Here is a 27416-nt window from a genome sequence, read left to right as displayed (position 1 = left end):
GCTGCTAATTGGTTCTAATGGGGACATGACAGTCTTATTCATAACACATTTCTAGATACAAGGTCTGAATGGTAGTTTGATGGTAGGCTTCTTAAAAGCTAAAGTTTGACTAGAGGCTTCTGAAGAGCTGGGTGGCCCTCTCAGTTCTACAGTGTTCTAGACTTTAGCCCAGTGTGGCGCTTGAGTTCTGTTGCAGTCCATGAATTTGTTCCAATCAAGTCCTTAATCCATTAAATAGCCCTTAACAGGTGAAATTAATTATTTTAGGACCTGGTTAGGGAAAAAAATTATGTTGAATGGGTGTTGAGGGACAAAGTTGGAAACCTCTGCTTAATCCTGTAAATGCTGCTGAGGTTCTATGTAGGGTCTTCCTGTGCAGCCAAACATGTCTCTGCATGGTGGGGGTCAGATTGTGAGTGAGGTCAGACATAAGTGCGCGGTCAGGCCCTCAGTGTGTGGTCAGATGTCCGTGCTCTTTATTTCCACCCCTGTCCAAGTGCTGCGTGTCCTCCAGGTGCACTCAGGGATGGTCTCGCTGTCAGAGGGGATCCTGTGGACACTGAGTTCCCTGGTGCTGACCAGGACGAGAAGAGCAACCGTCAGCGTAGCAGCCCAGCTACCAGCGGGCAGCCCCACCTGTCAGACACAAATTCAAAGCTTTGGCACTGGAAGATACATTAAAAGAATGGCAAGCAGGGTGTGACTGATTTAGTGTGAGGTTTCTGAATTGTTCTGGAGGGACGTGTGGCTATTCCTCATTGCATGCCATCTCCAGTTTCTTCAGTGGAGTCTGGCCTCCAGGAGTGTTGTCATCTTTTATTTTGCGCATGTTCCTCATGAAACAGTCTGGAAGCAGCTACTAGCCAAGCACCTATTATTATCAGACCTTGATCAAATTCTGGCAGGTCTGCTTGCCCATCATGACTGAAACTGACAGTAAAGGCAGATTTGATTTATTACAAAATACAAACCAGGGAGTCTCACTGATGGCTCATTTGCAAAAATATGTTTGCCACAGATTTCATGTATTTATAATTGTCTAGCATCTGTATTATTATTAATGTTGTTGTTGTTGTTGTTGTTGTTGTTGTTTTTAGTACTGTTGCAGGTTTCCTTCAGAATCTTTCCCTTGCACAGCTGACCTTTCTAAACTGTTTTCTTTATTCCACTCCTCTAGCTCGAGAGCCTGCAGGGATTAAGAGATTAAGTAGTTTGTAAACAATGTTGCCTTCCCCTGCTCCCGTCCCCTAAGCTTCGTCACTCACTGTGATGCCACCATATGTTTAATTTACTGCCTGAGTGGGCGTGACCTGCAACAAAGCTGAAGGCAAGCTATTCCAGCTCTGTGCATCGTTTCTGGAGATGAGTAGGTGGAATCTCAAAATTAGGTGCAGCGCAGGGGACCCCTGGGTCAGAGTTTGGGGTCTTAAGAGTCATTTTAAGAGACTGAATATACAGCTTGAATTACTTTCTTTTTGTGTGCTCTTATTGCAGTGGTACCCACTTTAGCTCAGAAGACAGGACATGTTGTATGTTGCTCGTTTAATTTCTACAAAGACTTTTCTCCAGCTCACATTTCTATTTCAAATTGCTTTTTGAAAACTAAAATAGTGTATACATTGTTGTTCCATTCCTAAATACAGTGCTTCATAATTAATTATAATAACTGTTAATCTTTAAATTAATCTTCAGTAATCTTGTTGACTAGCAACATTCTGTATGTGAGTAAAGGGTTAGGGGTTAGTAGGGGCTGGTCACAGCTGGTTTTTGTATTTGTTATTGGACCTTTACATTTTAGAAGTGTATTAAATGATAAATAGCACAATCCAGGCTGAACTTTGACATGCTGTAATCTAGGCACCTCTCAGCTCTTCCTTGTGCCTTAAAAGAATCAGAGGTATATGACAACAAAAGTATCACTTGGAGTAACTTATTACTTGCATATTTAATAATTTTACTATTCCATAGTAAAATAAATTATTTAAGCAGATTTGCAGTATTTCCAGTATCTGACATAGTGCTGACATGTGACCTCCTATAGTAAGGGCAGTATAACTATACAGTGAACAAGGTTATCCAAGGAGCTGTTACAATTATATAGATGCTCAACTAGAAAGATCACTAGAGTGTGATCTTCCGCCTGTCATTTCTGGAGATGCATTCTTCTAATCAGTGTGATCACATTCCTCTTATAAGCACAGCACTGGGACCACAGGTGTTATGATTGCCTTTATAAATCCAATTATACAGTATTATGTTTGTACTACTACCGGGAAGCTGCAGGAGATCGTGATGTGAACATGTTTGAAATAGAAGCAATTATCATGTCCGGCAACACACAAAACTGCTCAGTGGTTTTCTTGTGGTGTACATAAATTAAAAGAGAAGCACCGGAATGAACATGGAAATATGAAAGTGCAGAGGGAGGGGGGTTGCAATAATTAAGAGTAAGTAGCTTCAGATTTCTAACTGTCCCTATACCATGTTTAATATGTTTGTAAATCGGAGTGTTTCTTATTTTACTCAAATACTCTGTTAAGGTACTTTAACGGGAGTTCAGGAGCTGCTATTCAGTAGTTCTAGTTGCCTGCCATGGATACAGGATGCAACATGGACTAGATCAGACAAAGTGTCTTCATATTGGAGAGAAAGCTCTACTGAGCAAGAGATGATGCTGGTTCTTACTAACAGAAAAACACTTTGACTTATCAAGCCAATGATACACATGTTTACAATGGGTAACTAGAACTGAACAGCAGCTCCTGAACTCATAGTGAAAGCAACTTTAACACACACTAGTGTCTGAGTAGCTCTAATAGGAACACTGTTTCAGCATTATCAAAAATACATAGGATAGTAAAGGAGCTTCTTACAAATATACCACCATCTGCACTGATGTTTTACACACAGAGAATGAAAGGATTACGATAAATTTTAGGATTGCGTGCAATACCACGCTCTCCAGCAGCAGCAGAGTAATTGGTTAAAAAACACTTTGAGAGAGAGGGAAGCAAAAGCAGGTGATCAGATCGCTTTAAGTTACTGTGGTGAAAGAGACAGAGAGAAATGATTTCCAGTGGAGGGGCGATTAGTACAATAGAGTTCCAGCACTAAGTGATTGGACAGGTACAGACTGAGAACACCTACCCAGGCCAGGATGTTGACCAGGGCCATGTCAGTGTAGGACGAGAGAAATGCTGTGAAAAAAAATAAACAACCAACAAGGACAGTTACTCATTAGAAACCTGTGAAATTGAGTTCCCAATCCAGGCCTTTTTTTTTTAGTGGTTTATGGCAGTAAGATTGCAATGGAGCTGTGGACATATCAAGTGCTGCAAAGGAAACCTTGAAGAAAAGCCAAACCACACCAAATCAGTTTGTAGAATAGCAGGCTTCACTATTTCTAAAGGTTCGAGAGCCCTTTTAAAGCAGACCCAGACACAAAAATAGCACCTTCTAAGCACTTTTGTGACATTTTATTATTTTCAGAAAAAAAAAGAAATGAAAAACAAAGACCTAACTGCCACATGGTGTACTAAACTGAACTGTTTTTGCTAAATCTAACTAAAATTGGACAGCTAAGTCAGACACCGATTAAAAACCAGTTTTACAAACACACTACCTTTTTATAAACCATACCATTCTGCCCACACTTACAGCATCTTTCCCTCTCAGACTGCCCTAAACAAACTTTTTGCCCTGTTTAAATACCGCTAATTACAGGCAGGTGGCACTAATTAAACTATAAAACAATTACAGGTAACCAATTAAAGTAAATAAACTAACTGCACCTGTGGCCATGCAAACACAGCCACATACAACAATTAACCCTATCCCTGCCAACCCCCACCACATTTCTTTCAGGTAAGGATCTGCCCTGCCACAACAAACAGTATCTATGGTAGCCTAGAACCAATGCTGGTCTTGAGTGAATCAACAGCACTCAAGAATGCAGAGTTGCAATAATCCATAGAATGGTACAAAGATAGAATGCGTTGAAGGAGGCAGTTCAATTAAATACGTATTTAATAGTGATAAGTGGCTATCGGCAAAACATGTATCTGAAAATAAAGAAAATATGTTATAGTCAATTAATCAGCCAAAATATTTTCTGAGGTGAGGGATGGCTGCCTCTTCTACTGGGGTGAACATGCTAACTCAGAAGTCAACACATTTTGGGATTCATCACAGCAGTGCAAATTGGAAATCAACACATATGCTATAGAGCAGGGGTGTCAACACCAGTTGCATACAGCCCCCGGAGCGATGCCATTCGAAATATCCACGGAATAACATTTTTGTTATTCAATATGAAAAAAAAATTGGCAAAAAAAAATCTCAAAATATAAATAGATATGGATCCATTTTTTATTTAACACTCACCAAAAGATAACGACAAGAATAAAGATAAGAATATTAGTAACTGCTGTAGCTACCTGATACCCGGGACCTCTTTGTTTGAACAAGTGCATGGAGCAAATAACTGGGCTGAGGATATCTTGAGTATCGAGTTAAGGTGTGTGTCACTTAGTTGAGAATGAAGTTTAGATTTTTAATATTGTAGTGATCCATGTATCGTAATCCCCGCTCTGTATTTCCCACTGTAAATAATGTGATGTGTGTTTCCTTCCCCGTTGTATTCCGCCACTGCTTTGTTTACCTTTTGTGTGTGCTGAGTGGGACTAAACATATAAAAAGGGCTGTATCTGGTAATCTGTGCGACAGTTGTATACTGAGAAACTGACAGAGCAGTGGATTCTGGTGAAATAAAGCGTTGAATAGAACAAGTGTTTCTCAAGTTTTCTTCCTCCTGTGAAATGCTATGTTGGCGTCCGAAGCCAGATTCACGATGGAACATATGAGGGTGAAGCAGGAGTAGTTAGGAGATGGAGAGACAAGTGACTTGCTAAAGTGGCGGCTCCATCGTGAGAGGGAGATCACTCAGATGGAGGAATGAGTCTTGGTCAGCACTAGAGAGCAGTGTTCACCGGCGGCAGAGCACATGGGGCTTGGCTGGATTGTGCAATGCCCCGGCCACGTTCAAACAGCTGATGGAGAAGGTACTGGATGGCATCCTCAGACAGATGGCCTGCTGGTACACCCCTGACCTTCTCCAAGGCCTGGTTCCACCTGTAGCGGGTACTACAGAGAATCTAGGCAGCCAGACTGTGACAGCACCCCGACAAGTGCCACCTATTCTGGCAGTAGATGACCTTCCTTGGTCACCAGGTCAGTGAGGTGGGCAATACCACCGACCCTAGAAAACCATCTCTGGCTGCCTGCACTGCCTCCTGGAAAAAGATTGGCACGTCCAGTGGGCTGCAGAACATGAGGAGGCATTTTCAAAGCTGCAACATGCTTTGACCAGCACTCCTGTACTCGCCGCCCCCTCAGTGTCAGCCACCTTCACCCTGGTCACTGATGAGAGTATAGGCATGTTACTGCCCCAAGGGACTCCTGAAGAAGAAGAATGGGTTGTGATGTACCACAGCCATTTCTTCAGAAAAGTGGAGTGTAATTACTGTGTGACCCAAAGGGAGCTACTCGCGGCAGTGGAAGCCATCAAATACTCCAGCCCCTACCTCTGTGATCGCTGGTTTGTGCTCCACACTGATCACACTTCCCTAAGGTGGTTGCTGCTCTTCAGGGAACCCAAGAATCAGGAAGCCCGCTGGTGTTGTTCCAATCTTATGAGCTGGACATACAACATCAGCCAGGAGCGAAGTATGAGAACGTGACACCATGTCCAGATGACCATTCAACGAGGTGGTGTGCTGCTACTGCAACCGGCAAGAAGCATGGGAGAGAGAGGCACTGGGAAAAGACGGGGACACGGTGAGTGTAAAAGTGTGAAGACTGCACCATCAAGAAGTGTCCCAGGTCAGCAAACCAATAGAGAAGGTCGCCATTGACGTGATGGTCCCTTTCCCCACCTCCAAAAGCAGGAAATGGTTCATTTTGGCAGCAGTGGACTACTTCATGAAGTGGCCAGACACCTATATGCTGCAAAACCAAATAGCGCAGATGGTGGCGAATACACTCATCGGCGGGTTCTTCTCCAGGTTTGGGGTCCCCCAGGAGCTCCGCTCTGACCAGAGGTGGAACTTTGAGAGCAAGGTCTTCAGCGACGTTTGCAAGTGGCTTGGAATCAGCAGGACCAGCACTACCACCCTTCACCCCCAAAGCTATTGGCCTGGTAGAGCAGTTCAACTGCATGCTTAGCATCCAGCTGGCCATTGCCAACAGAGAGCACCAACAGGATTGCGATCTGCATTTACCGTTGATCCTGCTAGAGTGTCGCACCACCATGCAGGAGTCCACACACTGCACCCCGGCACTATTGATGATGGGACAGGAATAGTGAATGCCAGCTGCAATCCTGTATGAGCGACATCCAGGGGTAAAGGAGCCACTGGGGATAGAATACACCCAGCACTTGCAGGACCGCGTGGACAGCGCTCACGCCTTTGCCAGAGAGCAGCTTCAAGCCATGGGGGTCCAACAGAGGCAAAACTACGACCTGCGGGAGAGAGGACGCCACTTTCAACCTGGGGAGTTTGTGTGGGTTTACAGCCCCGGAAGAAGGCGTGGTCTCCAAAACTGGACGCTCCCTGGATGAGACATTGTACCATGCTCCAACAAGTGGGTGAGGTGGTCTACCGGTCAAAATCGAAAAGTTGTGCTCCACGTGACCAAGACATTTACAGGTTGGATCATTTGCTGGTGCTGTTTTTAACAGCAGTCTTGATAGTCAGAATTCCATTGTGAATATTTGAAGACAATTGATTTCTTATCTGTTTTTACAAGCTTCAATATGAGAAAAAAAGTTATAATTCTGCAGTATTGTGTGGCAAAGCCCACATACTAATGACAAACGGAGCTCTCCGCTAGGTATAGACAAGAGCGCAACTTTGTGCCAGGTTTCATCAGCGGCCAGATCCCATCTAAAATCTGTCAAGTCAGTCATTTGTTACTGCATACATTCCATCTAGGCTATCTGTTTGCCTATGCGTTAATCCAACCCTCACTGCAACATGACAATATGTGTTGCTCATGCGAAGGAACTTGCTCAGAGACATTCTTGGAGGTGATGGTGAATGAAATAATCAAAATATCTGCTATTTAGGGGAATGTAAATATGGTATGTATGATTTTTTTTTTTGTTTCATAAGATAATTGAGGTTTTGGGTTTGTCTTTGTATTTTTATAACTGCCATTCAGCCGACGTCAAGTGCCAGGGTATTGGATCAGGCCCGCCATTCAAGATTGATTTACTAGCAAAAGCATTTATTGACCAAAACATACCAGCTATTGATCCTGAAAGTGTATGCATTATTTATTTATTTTTTTAAAATAGCTTATTAGTTGAAGCTTTGTGAGAAAGGTCCACACTATGCATTGAGAAAGGTATAGCGATACACATTGAAATCATATTTTTATGACCCTAGTAATTTTCCCTTTCTAAACTACCATCAGTTCACTTTCTCTACAATCTAGGCTAAAGAGCATCTCATAAAAAAAAATTATTAGCTATGAGAATAATCTATCTGCAAAAACATAAATCATGTAATCATTTGTGACTGCTGCTTTAATGATTATATATTGAATTTTAAGGAGAAAGCATCAATCTAGACATAACTAACAAGAATTAAAATTGAATAAAGTTGTTTTATCTTGACGGCATGCTAATTGTTTTGGTCATTTTCTCCATGAGATTTTTTTTAAATTGTACTTTTTTCTTTTTTTATATAGTGTAAAATAATAAATAAATAAAATGCATGTAGTTGCAAGTTATTTAATTATGTTTTCTCTCTAGGTAAATGCTATCTTTGCTGTTCTTCTCAGTTTATACATTGGCTTATTCCTGTTTTTCATCTTCATTAGGACAGCATTGACACCTGGCAGCTTGCTCCCAGGGGAGTGCTGTGTATGAATTCATCACCTCATTACCGCCACTTTCAGTACCCTGCCTCCACTCAGCAAGGTCCCTTAACTCTTAAAAAGGTCCCTTAACTACTCAAAACCATTCCAGAATTGTTTGTCAGAACTGCATAGTTGAAATCTAAGAACTGGGTTATTTTCCTTTACTAGGAAATGGGTTTGCATTGCAAAGACACTACTATCGGAAAGAAAAGACAATAATTGTTTCAACAGAACATGGTACAGGTGGTTTATACTTCATTCTTGCAAGCATTGGGAGACGTTTGTGGGACACGACCAGCTAGAGTTGAGTAATATTCAGTCATTCTTGGATCGGGAGACAGCCACATTACTCGAAAGACTCAAAAGCACCCTTAGCATCGGTTGTAGGAATCAGCCTTAAGACTTGATCTCTGACTGGAGGTGGTTTTATTTCTATGTCTTCTATCTTGGTGTAAGGACCACTATCTAAATAATATAGGCAATGCTATTTGTATGTTTATCTGCAAGCACTTTATATTAAGGTGACATTTAAAAGTAGCTTAACACGTTAATATACATAGTAGATGAATTACAATATATACATTAGGCATTATAGAACAGTAGGAAATATAAGTGGTATTAACAACATTATAAAGGATTGTGAAATCATTTAATAAATTCCAGCTGTTGTAATACCACCATTAATGCAAGGCGATATTATGTTTTTAAATTTTTTATCTGATGATAGTTTTTTATTTATATGGTAAGCAGATATTAATTGTATAGGCTAGTATATAAATTAATTATAGCATCTCAAAAAAATATTATCTAACTCTTATCAAAACAAATTCAATTAAAATACCAAGATTAATACACACACACACACACACACACACACATATATATATATATATATATATATATATATATATATATCCCTTTTCTGTTCGTAGTATATAGCTAATTTAACATTTTAAACAATAGTTCCCATTAACTTAATAGGTATCATATCTTAACAGTGCTTTAACATCCACAAATCAAATCCAAACTCAGTTTAAAAATAAAATTACTTTGGTTTATTTCAATGCTACAAAAGTTCTATGAACCGATAAATTCAATAAGTCGTTATATAGTTACCAAACTTTCATTTAGAAATAGGTTTAAAACCTAACAAAGTCTCCTAACAAAGTTGTTCACTCCTCTTGGTTCCAAGATTTTGCAGTCCAAAGAAAATGCTTTCCTCCCCCAATGTTTTAAATGATGTTTTTATTTTTATCCTTGTGATTTCTTCAAAGAAATGAATTCCTGGTGATGGCTTTGTTAGATAGTTGGTAGAAAGTTCCAGCAGGATACAAGCATGAAGCTTTATGTGTTGAAAGTTGGATCCAAGCAGTGGTTTCTCTCAACCAGGGACATGCAGTTAGGGTAGGCACTACTTGTCTTTAAATCAAAATCAAAATCAATCTATCTATCTATCTATCTGTTTATTATTTTGTTCAACTATTTATGAAAGAAAGATGGATAATTCTTTTCTGTTTACATGCTCAAGCTCTGTGTGGAGGGAACACCATATTCACAAAAGCTGCCTGGTAAGCTGCTTCTCTTTAACATGTATTGAGATATAATGTGTTTACGCATGCATGCTTACTCTTCTATGCACTCTAAAGACAGGTCCACGACTGAGCGATCATTTGCACCAAATTGATCTCAAAATTGCCAACTTAATTGCCTGCAGCTGCTTTGTCCACACATGAGCAACTAGTTGCGCAATAGGTTTCCCGCGTTTAGAAGTGTGTGCAGTTTTTTTTTTCTTTCTTCTTTCTTCTTTCTGGCAATTACACTGACCCTGCTGGTGCTGTCGGTTCTTTCCTTCAGTCTGCCATTATTTTTAGTAAACGGTGGCTTCACTAATTACTGATGAAGAACTGGCTGTTATAGTGGTCACATCTGTAGTTATTTTAAATGCGATATTAAAAGCAGAAGTGAAGCCGCGTAAATGCTGGACAAGACCTTGGCTGAGGCGTTGTCAGAAACACGGGGTGTATAGTTGACATATTTTTTAATCGTTGACATCTTTTTAAATTCATCCCCTCTTTACCACAGGAAAGTAAACAGTCAGGACAGTGTAACAACCAATCATATTTCGCAACCGTCCAGGTGTTAAAAAACGTCACAACAAATCGCTGAGCAGATCGCTTGAAAGTAGAGCTTGTCTACTGTAAGCAACCAGTTGCGCAACTGATCGCTCAGCTGTGGAACCGGCTAATGGGACGAAAAAAGCTGAGGCCGTGACTGCTTTTGGTTCTGTTCATTGTATCTGTACAAGAAGCATTTTTTTGGCAGAAATCCAAGCAGACGCAGCCAATCCCGTTGATCCAACAGACAGGAAAGGACGGCTCGGAACTGCTTTACCTAGTCTATCTGTCAATCATATTTGTCCAGCCATTGTACGGTATATGATCTCAACATCAGAGCACTTTTACTCGTTTAATAGCAAAAAATTGCTTTATATTTGTGAACATAACAATAAATCAAAGTCAACGGAAGCTGGAATGGATATCGAGACTTTGACATTTTCAAAGGCGCTCTTTCAAGAAAAACAGATGGATGGACTTCATCTATAAATTACTGTAAGTAAAATCAAACCTTTTATTAACAGTTGTTATTGTTTAACATGTATAATGTGTTTTTCAGTAAATAGCTGATTTTGAAAAGTAAATGCTGCAGCCCAGACTACCCTTTCTGTGTCTCATTGATTTGTGTTGATGATAAAATTGTTTTGTATGCAATGAAGTTGGAGGTAGAACTTTGGAATATACATGTTTGGACAGTTTGGCTGCATGTGGATAGCGTGAAACCATAATAGTGTTTTATAAGGTATGCAGTTTTGTGTAGCTATTAAGTCTTCCTATTACTTTAGATTTTAGTCTATTATATTCTCTTTGTGTCAAGGCTTAAAAATCCTTCTTTAACCTGTCTCCCCTTCATCTTCACTGATTAAAGTGGATTTTAGAGGTTACATCAATAAGGGATCATAGCTTTCACTTGGGTGCACCTCGTCAGTCTATTTCATGCAAAGAGCAGTTGTTCCTAATGTTTTGTAGACTCAGTGTGTGTGTGTGTGTGTGTGTGTATATATATATATATATATATATATATATATATATATATATATATATATATATATATATAATCGCGACAAAATAATATATTTGCAGAATAACAAAAATATAAACTTAAAATTTTGTAACACTCAACATTACAGACTAGTCTACTAATGATATTATTTAACTAGCTATCAGTCATGCATCCTTATTAGTCTCGTGCTGACTATGGCCAAGGGGTAATAAGGTAATTTAATTAATAGCTAGTTAACCCCCTCGGCCAGAATATAAAAACCTGCAGCTGTCTGCGCTCAAGGTTAGGGAGAGTGTCAGAGGAGAGACGTAAGGCTGTGGAAGAAGTTGTAAATTAGAGTAAACAATTGCTATACATGCTGGTTTATACACCATCATGATACTTGCTTATTATTTGTTTGTTTATTTGTTTGGCCAACGCACCTTTTGTTTTGTGGTGTTTTGTTTAAACCTTTATTTTGTTTAAAGCTGTTGCCCTTCACTTTGCCCCGCCATTACTCATTGTTTTGGGTCTGTTTCTGGTCTGACGTCACCATCCTGTTCACGGTTATTATATAAAATATTGTCATTAAGACCAAGAAACATGAACATATATCTCCTGTCCTTGCTTCTCTTCACTGGCTGCCAGTCAAATATAGGATTGATTTTAAGGTTTTATTACTAACATAAATCCTTACATTCTCAAGGCCCTGCCTATCTTAGGCATCTCCTTCAGTACCACATACCTAAACGAAAATTAAGATCTGGTGACAATTTTAGCCCCACACCTGTGGAACGCCCTGCCGGGCTATTTGAAAAATTGTGACTCAGTTGATGTTTTTAAATCTAATCTTAAAACTTACTTCTTTCAATTGGCTTTCTTTAAATTATTAGTTCTTCTTACAGTTTGTCTATTGAAATGTCTGTTTTTATGCTGTTTTGTGAAGTGCTTTGTGATCTTTAAATGAAAAGCACTGTATAAATAAAATGTATTATTATTATAATAATAATAATAATAATAATAATAATAATATTTATCCTGCTCAATGCTAGGGACCCGAGTGGTATGAAGCCTGTATCTCTAATGCTTTCTGAGATATGAGGTGTTGAAACTTAGAGGTCAGGAAAGTTTTTAATAATGTCCAAAACTGTTATGCCTGTCTGGGCATCAATATGGCATCACCAGGGCTTTGCTGGTATAACGACAATAATGAGGGACTCTGCACATCCCATTAACATATAGGAGTGTGCGAATATATTAGAACACCCTTTTGCTTCTGTTGTTTTCATTTCTTGTACATATGAAATCAAACCACTATAACTGAAAATCTTGGAAAATTGTCAGAAGAGGAGCATTCATGACTGTCTAATTGAACTGATGGCTTTAATACGCCTCTGACAGAAATAGATTGATTCTTAGTGGTAAATCTCCCTCCCGACCTGTGAGGGTGCTAAGTAAAGGGAACAGAAAACTTTGGACTAGATGGCCTGAAAATTCATTCCCAGGGTTAAAGGTAAGTTGATCATCTAGAAAGGGGGCGGAACTCCAGTGCACTAACTCATTGACCCGGAAGGGAAACGATGTGGCATTCGTGGATTGGAGGAGCAGTTGCAATCGTTTACCAAGGGGTCATAATTGACGGTACAAATAGGGGACGGAGCAACATGATCTGTTCCTTCGTTTATGGTTAAAGAAACGACACGGAAGGACCTGTGTTGAAATATCATACATGAGTGTTTTGTTTGTTTGTCTCCTTTCTAATTGTTACTTGTTATTATTAGTAGACGTCTAACACAATCCGGAGCTGTTGCCAGAGGCCAGCACAAACCCGGACATCACTACACCTGTGTCTTGATCCAGGACTGGTGACCGTGTTTGTATACTGTGTGTGTAAAATTGACTGTTTATTATTTGGGACTGCAAACCCGTTATTAAAACAGTGCAATACACATTGTTGTGCATTGCCTGAAATTATTATTTGCAGTCACCAGACCAGGATTATAAATAAACCTCCTTGCACTTTGGATCATTGTTGTCTGCCTTTCATTGATCATGCATCACTCCTGCACCTGCACACTGCAAACAGCTTTGCCACAGCCACACTAGGGATGAAATGACAGTAAATTTCCATGATGCGAATAGTTGAGAGCCAACTCTTTCATGATACACCGATTATCATGATAGTAGCCATTATGTCTTTTTTTGCACTGTGGAAAACAAGGAAGCTACAGACTTTAAAAAAATAGCAGTATTTTAGCAAGAATGAAAAAAATTACTAGCACACAGGTGGAAGAAAAATAATCTTAATGAAATGGTCCTTATATTACCATCTAATAATGGCAAAACATGACACCTTTATTTAAGTCTGTCAAAATAGGATTGCAAGCTTTTTTCCTCCTGCTTTATTTACACATTTATGTATTTAAATGTACTTGAAAACAGAACATAATAAAATAATATGAAGCAACTGTCTTTCAATACATTTAAAGTACTTGCTTTACACACATACTGCTAATTCTTGATTCTTTTTCAAATAGTCTGCAAAATAAATAAATTATTTTGTACTATACAACCTGAAAATATGGAATAGAGCAGTATGGGCATGCTGTTCTTCATGCATATTTCTTTTTTGTTGTTATTTCATTTATAATTTAAGAAAACGCATTTCAATACTGTTATCAACTTTGCCCGAGGTAGCCTGTTTTTATGGTGGCATAATAACCTATAATGTGTACATTTTAATGAACAATACAAGGTGATACAAGGTGTCACATTTTTGGGGTTTTTTTTGCACAATTTTTTGGCAAATCAGATGCTAGTTAACACAAGCAGGAAAAGAAGAGCATGCCCACTGTCTGTCTGGTAGAAATACTGTACATAGTAAGGTAGGGCGTTCGTAGCAGCCCTAGTACACGCCGATTATTTTACCCATAGTTGGAGAGAAAAGCGTCTGTTCTGTTTCCAGCCATGTTAAGTGAGTATGTGACTATTGTTTTCTATGATTATCGAGTAATCAAAAAAGGTTAATGATACGAATATTCGTAATCGCGATATATCGTACTATCGAAAAATCGTTTCATCCCTAAGCCACACGTGCAGTTATTTTAAAATAGCGAGATAAAAAGAACACACAGCCACAAATGATAAGTTGTTTAAGATGCCTAATTAAAGCACAACATGGTTTAACATTTTCACACGAGTACCTGTTGTTTCTATATCACTGACGACTGACCGAAAATTGAAATTCTCACAGCCAGACGTTTTCATATCATGAAGGTGTATAAAGGATATAAAATACAAATCTGAGGTGTTCTAAGAAATTTCCCCATGACTGCACATCAACAACAAAATCTAACATCCTTATTTTCCTTTTGAAAACGGACGGAGATGGGACAGGAACCAAAGACCATGCAGACCGCAAACAAGCGTCTTTACTACAATACAAAAGAGCCAGGATTTCTGTGAGAGTTTTTAACCTAACCTCATCTCATCAGTGTATTCTTTTGTTTTACTTTCCTACTTCTATAGCATGGTTGGTTTCAAACGAAGAAGTTAATTCTGACGAGGGATGTCCAGCCTCCAATGCAGTGCTGGCTAGACTGGCAAGCATTAACTGGGGTTCTCAATACAAGAATATGACCAAGTTGCAGAGCGCTTTTTTGCACCAAAAGCTGACAAAGAATGTCCGTCACAGTTTGCAGCAACACTTCACACATTCATGGAATGACTAAGTGCTAGTGCTTACTGGTTGCAATAATGAGACATATTCCACAATCATGCATTCACATTGTTGCAGCTGGGATGCTCTACCCCTCCAGGTCACACATCCTGTAGCGATGGCTCTTTCTTACCGCTGGTTATGGCAAAGAGGTGGGTCTTCCAGTTAAAGGCAAAGAAAAAGCCCCCGATAGCCATGCAGCCCAGAGCACCATTGAACCCAGCCATGCCGGAGTAGAGCCTGCTGTGGGGGACTGCCAGAGAGAGACCTGCACACAGGGGCATACAGGACAGGCATGGGTACAGCATTCAAGCACTAGCCCTTACACCCATGATTTTAAGAACACAATAGTACAGTATCTGACCAAAGGCTTCCAAGAGAACAGTGGTGTGTGACTAATTTCATAAAGTGTACACTGCTTGTACCCTTTGAGGAAAGGTGTGTGAGAAGCAGGATTGATAACTAGTGCAAAGATTGTGCCCTTTTTTGTCTATAATTTAAATGAGTCAAATAGTCTGTGGAATACAACTTTGAATGAATAAATTAATATATGATGTTCATTGTTAATGGACTTGATGTTATAAACTGATGTCTAAACTCTCAGCTTCTGTGCCAATTGATAAATCTGAATTGTAATATCATTTTTACCCCGACCCCAGTCCTAATCCCAACCCCAACCCTAATCCTGATGCTAACCCTTACTCAACACATTTTGTTGCGTTTACTAAACAATTCATTCATTGACCTTTACACATGTCACCCCTGTTGAGAGCAATCATGAAACACAAATTTCCTACTTTGACAAAAGTATTTGGGCACCCTTGCATTAGTATTTTGTGTGCCCACCCTTTGCTTCCTTTACAGCTTGCAGTCTTTTATTGTATTTTGAAACCAGTTCCTGGCATCTTTCTGGAGATGTTTTTGCCCATTCTTCAACGCATACAGCTTTGAGTTCTGCAATCAAATTTGGTTTCCTTTTTGCAACAGCAGCCTTCAATCAGTCCACAACATCTCGATGGGATTCCAGTCTGGGGCCTGAGATGGCCAATCCATAACTGTAATCTTCCTTTTTTCAGAAATCCCTTTGTATGCTTTGGTCATTATCCTGCTGGAATACAAACTTCCGTCCAATAAGCCTTCGAGCACTGGGTAACAAAGTTACCATGTTTAACACTGGGCATGATGAACTTTTCTTTTAATTCTTCTCTCTTCCGCCAAATATATTGTTGCTTTCTTGGTGAAATCATTAGGCTTTTTCAAGTATTCAATGGAAAACTCCAATTCCTTTCTTTTGTGTATTTATTTTAACAAAGTTTTGCATCTTGCTTTCCGTCCATGAACATTCATCTTGTTAAGGTATTGTTTGCTCGTGAATTTCTTGGCCATCGGCTCTTAATTTTTGTGTCAGATCTTTTGCAGTAATCTGAAGATTTTGCCGGGCTGCTCGAATGATTCTTCTTCCAGATTCTGCAGAAATCTTTTTGGACTTCCACACCTGGAGATAATAATAGTTCCTGTTCTCTAGTGTTTGTCAGTCCTGTTCTCCAGTGTTTGTCAGTAATAGCCCACACATTGCTATTTTGGTTGTTTCTACTTTTTCGTTTAGTTGTATGACTGCCATTTTCAGATTGTATTTGTCGGCACTTGATGATTATGTATTTATTTATTCTATAATTATCATCAGGTGTTGGCTTTCAATCATGATAATTGTCGATAATTAGCAATGGATAAGTTTTATACGAAATATGTTGATTGCCCAAATACTTTTGTCAAAGTATGAAATTATTTTTTGCATGTTATTTTTCATTTTATGCATCTTATGTAATAATTAGTTGTTTTATTATAAAGCTGAATTTCTAATTTATATCTTTCAACAGAACCATTTTTCTCTTTAACTGCCCAAATACTTTTTTCTGTGACTCTGTGTGTGTGTGTGTGTGTGTGTGTGTGTGTGTGTGTGTGTGTGTGTATATATATATATATATATATATATATATATATATATATATATATATATATATATATATATATATATATATATATATGCATGCAGTTTAGTATTGCATACAATATAGTTTGTTAAAGTATATTTACTAAAATAACATTTATAGGCCAGTCTAATTTACAAGAGACACTGCATATCATTGTACGCCATACATGTAAGTTACTTGACTGCCAGAGTATTTGACAGGGTGTTCGAGATGCTTACCAGTGATGATTCCCACGCAGGACCCCAGCAAGGCGTGAACACAGAGCAGGGGAGAGAAGAGGAACACAGCGAGCAAGATAAATCCACAGGCCCACAGGTCATCACAGGCAAAGATCTGACCCACTCCCAATGGCACCCCCTCCAAGAGCTGCAGGCACAACAACTAATCTTAGGATAGGACACAGGGCAGTGCTAGAGGTGCATAGACTAGGATGGTATCAAAATATAATCCTTAAATACGCTTTCACAAATGATAGAAATTTATATTTTAGCAGACAGATTAATCTCGTTGATACTAATTTCTCTTTTATGAGACACTCTAGCTTAGATTGCAGGGAAAATGAGCTGATGGTAGTTTAGAAAAGGGTTGTAAAAATGTGATTTCAATTTATATCTCTACATCTTTGTCATTGTACATTGTGGACTCTACTCACAAAGCTTCAACTAATTAGTTATTCACACTCCTCACACCCCACGCCAAGTTGTTGAATGAAATAGTGTAGTATGTTTACACAAAGACAGGTTAAGAATGATCCCTGAGGTGTAAATGAATAAATGCATGTAAAGGTCAAACATAACAGGCCTGAAACAGCTCTCACAAGAGATGGTGTTTTTAGGTAATACCTATTTAAACACCAAGCTGTCTATTTCAAAGATCGACCTCGTCCTGGAGAGCCCCAATTCTGCAGGTTTTATAGGTGTCTTTATGTCATCAATGGCTAAAGATCTCGAGCATGTTAATCTTGACTTATTAAGCCAATAATTAGTTCAATTAAGTAACAGCTTTTTTTAAACGAAAACGAGCAGACCATGTAACGCTCCAGGATCAGGGTTGGAGACTCCTGATCTAAACCAATAGATTAATTCTGCTGCCCTAAAACAACACTGTTTTTTTATTCCTTTACTGAGTCCATCATTGAGTCCATCTCTAAACCATTACAACATAATTCCATTGGATTTAGTTCTCACAACAGGTCACTGAATCATCCCAGGAAGAAAACAGCAGTGGGATGAATTCTGATGAGAACAATATAAACAAGCTCTGCCAATGCAAAATTATTATCTGGTGGTCACAGACTGGCCGTCGCTCCTGGCATGGCTTCTTTGTGTTATGTTGTGCTGCTGACTCACAGGGATCAGCTGTGCTGCTGCTGCTATGTACTGTTAAAGTGAAGACTTCCCTGTCACACGGCATTATAGTCAAGCAGCTGCAAGCTGGGGACTGCAGACCCCTCATGGAGAACATAGGAATCTTGCACACCATTGCTTGGCACCTTCATCGCTGTTTATCACTGCCAGCATCTGAGATAAGGAATTCAATTGGCAAGCCCTTTTAAAAATGCACTGTAGTGTAGCATGGTAACAGCTTAGCAAAGTGATCCACAGGGTATGCCAACATGCTATACTGCAGTGCGCCTAGTATTAAAATAGCTGAAGCAAGTTTAAGAAAAAAATAACCTCAAATGGTCTAATATGCCTGTATTTGGGATCACATTGAGTAACACTGGGTAACACAACTGTCATTTCTCAATTTAAGATCCAATATTGTAGTCAGGCTAGGTGTAGACTGTGAATCTCATACTACTATATAAGTAGTTTAATTATCACTATCGCACTAAACATATTAAAAGAGTCACAGTAGGGCTATGGACCTCACTGCACCTTGTCATGGTCATGTTATGCCATGGTGTTCCTTGTTAAATATTGTCCTCACAATCAGGCTGTAAGGGTACCTTTTACACCTGTCTAGGGCACCTGCCTTTAATAAATGCACTTCCACCCGAGAACTATACGCCTTACAAAACAGTGAGGGTCAGACAGCTTACCCTGAGCAGGTCCAAGTCTGTGACATTGCTGTGGGCCAGCATGATGGCTGGCTGGATGTGCTGTTGGGGGAAGTAGAGGTTGTGTGGGCCAGTGGCTGACATGTAGAGGGACAGCGCAGTGTTGAAGGGGAACACCATGACCGGGATGTCCCATCCCTGTAACAGGGTGGCCAGGCCACTGAACAGGAACGTGCTGCAGACACAGGGACACAGGGCTTCAATCTCACAAATACAACCTCATTTATTAGCTATTAGCATACTGTACTATACTGTAAAGACCCTGTAATGACTTCTAGGAATGAGCAACTGCAATCTGCACACACCTAGGAGTCATTACAGAAATGACAGCAACCACTCAGAAATTTCTCTTACTCTAACCATTGGTCTCACATTGATGATGCAAAAAGCCCTTGTGGAATCTTGAACTTTTTAAAATAAGTTCCAATGATGTGATTAAGACATCAAGTGGAAAACAATGACATAAATTATATGAATGTCATAGATTTAGCAAATCTATTTCACGCTACCTTTAAGTTGTAGTAAAGCAGGATTCTGTTACCCTTATACAAGTTTCACATAGCAAACTGTGATAAAGCACAGTGAAAGCACGGTAAGCACAGGTGAGCATTATGAAGCACAGAGAGGTATGGTAAAACATACTAAAAAACATGGAAAACCATTTAAAACTATGGTAAATACATTGTTTAACCTTGGGAATACTAGGGGACTTACCATGAAGCACCAGCGAAGCAGCAGGGCAGGAGGAGCCACCAGTACCAGTCCCCCATGGCACTGAACACCGCTATCAAGAGAGCCACCAGCGCACCATTGAAGCCATGGACTCCCTTTGAGACATCTGCGCTTCAGGGCAGAGAGACACATGTTATAATGAACCTTTGTCTAACACACAGCCTACCCCTTTAAGAGTTCATATTTGGTATTAAGCTCATCTGCATATCCACCCAAACAACAGATAGAATGCATGGCTTGTCCGGTTATGGGGAGTTGAAGTGAAGGAGACCTAATGAGCGGTCCAATACTCTGTCACACTGCGGAATATGCATTGTTTTCTTTATTTGTAGTCTCGGTGACTCTGTATATATGCTTAGTTGTATTGAGATCATCTTGTGCTTGCTGATCAACACCTACAAATAAAAGGGGGATTTATATTACTTGCAAGAGTCTTGTGGATTTATTAATTTCAACAGTGAAGATTGCACCCTATATACAGTTCTTCACATCAAGGAACTCAGCCCACGTGATCTGAATAGTTTACTTCATTAAAACAGGGTCCTGCCCTTTTGTACTAATGTTATTAAAAAACATTTCTAAAAGTGCACATGGGACTTTCAAGTATTTTCTTCTTTAAAAAGTCCCAGAGTTAATTGCTATTTAAATAATAGTTATATTTAAACGTAACACCATTTAAATCAAAGCAAAAAACATCCTGGAGAGTTGCTGGGGGTTTCTAAATGTGTGGATCTACTCAGGGAGGCCAGCAGTGACAGAATCTCAAAGATGGTAGAATGGCCTCACACAGAGCACGTCCTGAACGACAGCTCCCATTAGATTTTCAGGATCAGTCTCCTTCTAATCAAAAGGATTTCAGCTGCTTGTTATAATTGTTAGTTGATTGTTTTATAAATCTACTTCATCTGAATAAAAAATAAATAGTTATAGAAATGCTACCTAATAACACTGAATCATATTTAACAGAGAGTGTTGTGTGATGAGCTGCCGTTTCTGATCTGTTTGACCTGTGTATGTTTGGACTAGCCCTCTTAGAGACATTTCTTTCTTTCTCGATCTACTGTTTTTGTTGTTGTTTTTATGTGACAGCTAGCTGATGTCCATGAGCCAATACTCTGCCTGGTCATTACTCTACTTATGAGAGACTATACATAAGAACATAAGATCTCAAAACTAAAACGATCCCAATGATTCAGCCTCAACAACATGACTTGCTACTTTTCTGTGAAGTAGTGTCTCATTTCATCTGTTCAAAGTCTATCTCCACTTACTTTCCAACTGTGGTATCTTGTATCTACACTGAGATGAAAGTATTGGTCACGGACTCAGCTTACCTGTCCTGTCCAATGATGAGTGCAGTCAGGGTGGAGGACAGCAGCCCCACAGTGGTGGTGAGAGTGTACCAGGGGTTGTAGAGGGTGAGAGCGACCAGTATCAGCACCCCGCTCAGCGGGTTATCAACCATGATCACCTGGGACAATCCGCGCAGGCTCCACTCCAGCAACTGCAGCAGGAACGGCTTCTCTGAAAAACAAACACTCGGGAACTGAGCAAGAACAGGGAAGCTGCGTGACACTTCAGAAGAAGCATCCAACTGCTATTAAAACAATTTTAATGACACATTTTGTACAGTGGCTTATTGGGGACATTTACAATTTAAGAACCGGTCAGGTTGATATTGTATCTCAAGATCTTGGCATTTCAAATTGGATACGACACATTTGTGTGTTAAATTATCAAAGAGTTTTGACCAATCCAAGTTAAATTGTCTGTTGCTTCTTTTATATTAAATAGATATGTTCCATATGTACAGAATGGTATCTAATTATTTTGTTGGCGATTTGTTAAACAAATTATGTCGATAGGGTGTGCTTGATTTTTGTCTGCCTTTCACCTGCTTTAACAACTTTTTTTAGAAAATATTTCCTGCAAAGTACGTTACAGTGACGTGGACTCTAAATGCTATATTAATGTTGTATTTTAAACACACGTTGGCAGTTTTATTTTTTCTCCTGGCTGGTGGTGTAAATGCATTTAACAGCTTTGAATTGGGCTAAAACATTAAGATATGAAAAGTGTTCTCAGTCAGAATAGAATAATACGATTCTTCTGCTGCTTGTGGCTTAAGGGGACCCCAAGACCTCTCCTTTTTTCAATGTCCCCATTTTTTTGGGTGACCAGCCACCACTGACCATAGGTAACCATAGTTTGCGATGCTTTTAATGTGCTTTACCATACCTACAAAGTGCTTTAGCTATGCTTTATCAAACTATGCTAGGCTTTTACAATGGTACTATGTATTTACTGACGCTCAAATGGTTTATGAATACAATCCCATTTGAACATGTTGTTAATGCACTTCAGTGTACTCTGAAACACGGTTCTGTGGTCACGACCAGCAGATATTTGTGAATTATTTGTGAATTTGTGTGGGAATTGTGAGTTCAATGTCAAGCTTGACTATGTTCTGTTTCATTTAATATTAACAGGATAGCATTTTAATGCAGCATTATATAACTAAGCTGTTCTTCCATTCCCTTTGTAAATAGTTAATGAAAAGATTACAAAACTATGCAGCTTCTATCTGGCTGCTATCAGGGAAAGAACGTTTTCACCTGATCTGGTGCAAGTAATAGCTGTCTGGTCAAGACATTGCTGACACACACAGATAAGCCAGTAACAAAGCTTTGCATGCAAGGAGTGTAAAAACTGTATAAAGAGCATTCGAGAAGCAGGAAGATCCTCCATGTGCACACACCAGTGCCATGTTCAATGCCTCCCGGAAATTGGTAACTGCTTAATTTCTGTTATTACCTAGTGGCCTCATTATTGTGTCTAACGGTAACGATTAAACTGTAAAGGTGTGACTTTCAGCTTTGCAAATGATATGAACAAGCATATGATTTACTGTTAAATTCAAAATAAATAAGCAATAATTCCTACTTATCCTTAAAAGTAACAATAATTAACATGAACAAGAATGCATTCTATAGTATAGTATGGCAGGTATGAATAAGTATTGAATGAATCTGACATGGAGGTGTGCTTCATATGTCACCCAGTCAATCAGAGTACAACAAATACACCACTGCAGTTAAAGCCATATGAGTTTATAGTTTTTGAGTTTAGTTATTTAGATATACATTATAATAAAGGCATGCTATGAAATACAATACATTACAATTGGGATTTATAATGCACCTTCTGTGAAACACTTCAAAGTGCTGTACATAATAATAATAATAATAATAATAATAATAATAATAATAATAATAATAAATTAAAATTCCTTTTGAAATAAATGGGTTTTTGGTTTAGTTTTAGAAATTGGCACCGATACTGAGTCCCTGATATGTTTTGTTATATAAACAAACAAACCTAGATTTAAAAATTGTCACAGGTGCCCAGTCCCTGATATCATTTAGTAGACAATTTCATAAATGGAAAACACAGTACCTGAATGCCCTCCCTGCCTCCTACAGTTTTAAGCCGGGTCTTCTGGATGGTAAGTAGCCCTGCAGTAGAAGAGTGTAGAGAACGTGCTGTGATGTATTCAGACAACATGCCTGAAAAGTATTGAGGAACTAGCCAATGAAGGATCTTATGGGTCAACAAGAAGATCTTAAAATAAATCCTAAATGAAACAGGTAGCCAATGAAGTTGTATCTGTAGTGATGGTGCTGTTTCAAAATATAAATACATTAATACATAAATACACAGACACTACAGAAAATGAGCCAGATGTGTCTTACTTTGCATGAACTTTCTGAAGTCCCTCATGTCTCCAGTAATGTACATTGCCACGTTGTAGAGATTATCTCTCATCTTGGTTGGCTCAGGCGTTGCTTTTGGTAACTGGACTGCAAGGAATGAACCCAACGGAATCTGGAGGAGAAGAGGAATCAATTTGGCTTATGATTATCCCGCATGAGTTCTGGAGCTGATTAATGTTTAGAACTCTTTCCATGTGCTGCAGAGCAAAAGGTGTTATACTGGGAACAGCACCCCATGACACCTGGGGATGTACAATTTTTTTTTCTCTCTTTTGTGCTTATAGTTCTATAAATACTGCACCTGAAAACACATTGGAATTGTATTATTTGTCACTGCTCTTGATAGATTGTGACTGCTGCTGCTGATGCCAATGTGATAGATTCAGTTTTTTTTTATTATTTTTATTGAGGGTGGAAAGCATGGTTTGTGCAAGGATGTTTGTCTAATGTCCAGTGTTAGTTTGATTTGTCTGGGATAACGTTTAGGCAATGAGTACACATGGAAACTTTCCACAAGCGTTCATTTCATTTTCAAGAAACAATGTCAAGCAACACATCATCATTCCGTTTGAAAATGGAAAGAAGGTTATGATTATGGTATTATATAAGTTAACATGTCCAGCTGATCCTGTCTCTCTCATGTTTTAAGAGTGTCTTCTCTTGATCGCTGCAGGTGGGCAAGAGGATTGCAAAGAGGCCGCGTCAGCAGTACATATAAATGTATTATTAATCTTTTTTTTTTTACTTAAAAAAGAATAAAATACACAGTTAATAGCATTACAAATGTCTGTAGAATTGCTCTCTGTTGCAGGTCTACCATGCATGAGATGACACAGCAAAATAAGATGTGTTGGAATGTTCTGAAATCTGTTCTGAGACTGGCTTCCTGAATTTTAATTCGATTTTTTATGTTGAACAGTCATGGCCTGTCAGTATACACATGTCAATTAAAACTATTTAATTTAGAAGCTCTTCAAAGAGTCTCTTTTGATTGTCCAAAAGCAAAATGTTACTGAAAACATGTTTCTCAAAATAGAACCAGGTCTACACTGAGAAACCCCAGGGGTACTCTAAGAAACTCCAGGTCTACTCCTAGAAACCAAGTCTACTTTGAGAAACTCCAGGTCTACTCAGATAAACTCCAGCACTACTTTGAGAAACTCCAGGTCTGGTCTGAGAAACACCAGGGCTACTCAGATAAACTCCAGGGCTACTCAAATAAACTCCAGGGTTACTTTGAGAAATTCCAGGTCTACTCAGATAAACTCCAGGTCTACCCTGGGAAACTCAAGGCCTACTCCAGGAAACATGTTTCCTTGTTTTTGTAAACATGGAAACATCCAGCAAACACAAGTTACCTTGTGCATGTTGGGCTTAATGGCACAAAACTGTCTAATATGACAATACATTGTACCTTGATGTATGACACCACTGCAGTGCAGCAGATGATTAAAGGCAACATCATCAGAAGATGATTCTTCATGATGAATTCAAGCTTGATAATAAAATACAATAATGGAATAATGGAGTTGGATTAGAAGTTGTTGAAACTAAGGTGCCTATCTGGGCTAGATATTTGTAAATGAATAATTTTATTGTTTACTTTGCTCCTCAAGGAAACACCTGGCTGTTGTTAACACAATTTTACGAACCATTGTTTTTCATTAATTCCTGATTTTCTCCCAATATTGGAATGTCCAATTATTATTTAACCTGGATCATTGCTGCAACTCCTGAACTAAGCACCTCCTCCGAAATGAGTGCTGTCAGCCATCCACTTTTTTTTTTTTTGGCTCTACAAGCTCGCTGTGCGGCCATCTCAGAACTTGCAGCGTTGGAGGACCATGCAGTTTTGAATTGTGTACAGGCAAGCCTGCAGGTGCCTGGCCAACAACAGGTGTTGCCAATGTGTGGTGAACCAAGGAATCCCCAACTGACCTAATGCCTCCCAGCCCGGGCAGCCCTTGGCCAATTGTGTGCCACCTCCTGGGAATTCCCATCCACGGTCGGCAGTGGTATAGCTGGTATTCGAACCAGTGATCTCCAAGCTATAGGGCACATCCTGCACTCCTGTCTTTACCGGATGCACCGCTCAGGAGCCCCTGCAATTCCAGTTTTAACTTCATCTTCCACATCCCCACCTTCTACTTTATTTGCCGGCAGTCACCTTGCTTACCTGGCCTTGTCACATCATTTTCTCTTTCAAAGGTCAGTGGCTTCCTTCTCCTCTTCTCCCCCTTTTCAAACATTGGAATAGGATGTGGTGTTCTATGTATTGGAATTTTGGCAAATATATCACTGTGATTGGTTGATTTGTGATACGTGATTTATAATATTATAGCATTCTGCGTGCTGTGGGTTCCAAGAGGGGATGGTTCAGGTATAGCAGCAGTGAAACAATCAGGCAGTCCAAGGCTTGTTGAAAGGGGCTGTCATTGGCAAATTACGGGTTCCACTGATTAACATACTAGCCCCCCAATTCCCCACTAGCTATGTTCCCACCCAATCCCAGCTACACACAGATGACACTCATACCCAATCACAACACAAGCGAACAGAAAGAACATCAGTCTTTGATAGTCGCCTGCGAGCGACATCGAATGGTTAGATCTCCCTCCCAATCTGTGAGGGCACTATGTAAAAGGAACAGAGTACCCTTAATCAAATGGCACGATAATTTATTCCATAGGAAGAGGGCTTAGCTACGGCACCCAAGTTCAATGACTCGGACGGGAGACGGCGAGGATTGGAGAAGCAGATGTCTGGTTAACCTATGGGTCATGAGCGAGGGTATGGGGACGTAGCGTAAGCGATCTGTTCCTTGGTAAATGGTTAGTGTTTTAACCTACAAGGAGTCTGTGCTGCTGTATTGTAAATTGTGAGTTTTGTCTTGTGTCTGTTAGTGTTGTCTGTTTTTTTAATAGATTACCAGTAGCACAATCCGGAGCTGGAGCGAAAGCCAGCATAAACCTGGACATCACTTTCACCCCTGCATTTCACAGAGAACTGTAATACACCACGAGCACTTATTCACTATCACTAGGAACTGTGTTTGTGTTTTGTGTTTAGTGTTAGTGTGTTAAACTGGACTTTTTGGTTGCGGTCAAACCCATGGGATTTTACAAACAAAGTGATACACGCCACTGTATTCACTTCTATAATTTATTATTTACAGATGTTTGCCATAAGGCTCTGGACATTGCATTTAATTTCAATAAACAGCATTGCACCTGTTAGTAATTGTCCGTGTGATTCTTACCTGCACTACACTGCATTCACCTGTACCCACTCAACACTTTGTCCCACCGCCCCACTGTTACAATATGTTAAACAATATTGGGTTCTAAAGGTTTTTATATAAAATGCACTGGTCATGTAGGAATGAACAAACATCCCGTTTTCTTAATTACTTTAGAGTATTTTCTCATGCACAGAGACATGTGACACAGCTAAATACATTTAACAGAATGACAGCAAACAGGAAGTAGGTAACGCACAGCTAGCATTTGGTTGTTACTGCCTGAAAATGTTGTGCAGTAAATGACGAGCTGAAGGGCTTTCCACCTTGAGTATGTTTCAGTCACGCAGTAAAACAATCTCTTCAGACCACGGGGAGAAATTCCATATAAATAGCATGTTATCTGCTATGAAACACAACAAATTACCTGAAAAGAAATCTTCCAGGCCTCTAATGAACTTCACCTAATTACAGTAATTATTCACAAAGGTGCAGAAGTACTATTTCATAAGCTATCAGCAAGAATAGAATTCATTTGCAAATTTAACCCAGTTACAGTAATGAAATGCAATTAGCCTGCTAAATTGTAGCAGTCTTAACTGGCAAGATGATTGTTAATCAATCACAGCGGAGCACCACAAGGTGCTTCTTTATAAGAAAGCAAGTTTCTCAAAGTACTCTATATCCTATACAGTGACAAGTACTCAGTGATTCTTGTAAGCATTCTTTGTAAATGGTTGCTTGCAGTTTGCTTGTTTTTTTCCTAGAAGTAGACAGACATCTAGATAACTATAAATGAACAACCATGAGATGTAATTTATAATTGTGCAAAAGATTGATTTGAGATGAGTGTAAATCAATGAGAAGCATATAGCGTAAGCAG

The 27416-nt window shown here is 39.3% G+C and overlaps 1 protein-coding gene across 1 annotated transcript; it reads right to left on the bottom strand.

Annotated features, from left to right (window-relative positions):
- Positions 1–459: 459 nt before the first annotated feature.
- On the bottom strand, positions 460–23347 carry si:dkey-183c6.7 (urea transporter 1). The gene is made up of 8 exons (XM_041269630.1): positions 23275–23347; positions 20857–21046; positions 19505–19633; positions 18773–18965; positions 16947–17094; positions 14871–15005; positions 3148–3197; positions 460–636 (listed from the first exon to the last, which is right to left on the bottom strand). Exons 1-8 carry the CDS (start codon positions 23345–23347, stop codon positions 460–462), a joined length of 1095 nt encoding a protein of 364 aa, XP_041125564.1.
- Positions 23348–27416: the final 4069 nt, after the last annotated feature.

This window comes from Polyodon spathula, chromosome 2, assembly GCF_017654505.1.
Source record: "Polyodon spathula isolate WHYD16114869_AA chromosome 2, ASM1765450v1, whole genome shotgun sequence".
NCBI classification, from domain to species: domain Eukaryota; kingdom Metazoa; phylum Chordata; class Actinopteri; order Acipenseriformes; family Polyodontidae; genus Polyodon; species Polyodon spathula.
This window is presented reverse-complemented; position numbering and strand designations above follow the sequence as displayed.

Coding starts and splice junctions, on each gene's coding strand:
- si:dkey-183c6.7 (XM_041269630.1), bottom strand. CDS start 23,347: ATGAGAGATAATCTCTACAACGTGGCAATGTACATTACTGGAGACATG. Junction 17,095..18,772: donor CAGACTTGGACCTGCTCAGG/GTAAGCTGTCTG, acceptor TTGTGCCTGCAG/CTCTTGGAGGGGGTGCCATT. Junction 15,006..16,946: donor CTGCGTGGGAATCATCACTG/GTAAGCATCTCG, acceptor CCCTGTGTGCAG/GTCTCTCTCTGGCAGTCCCC.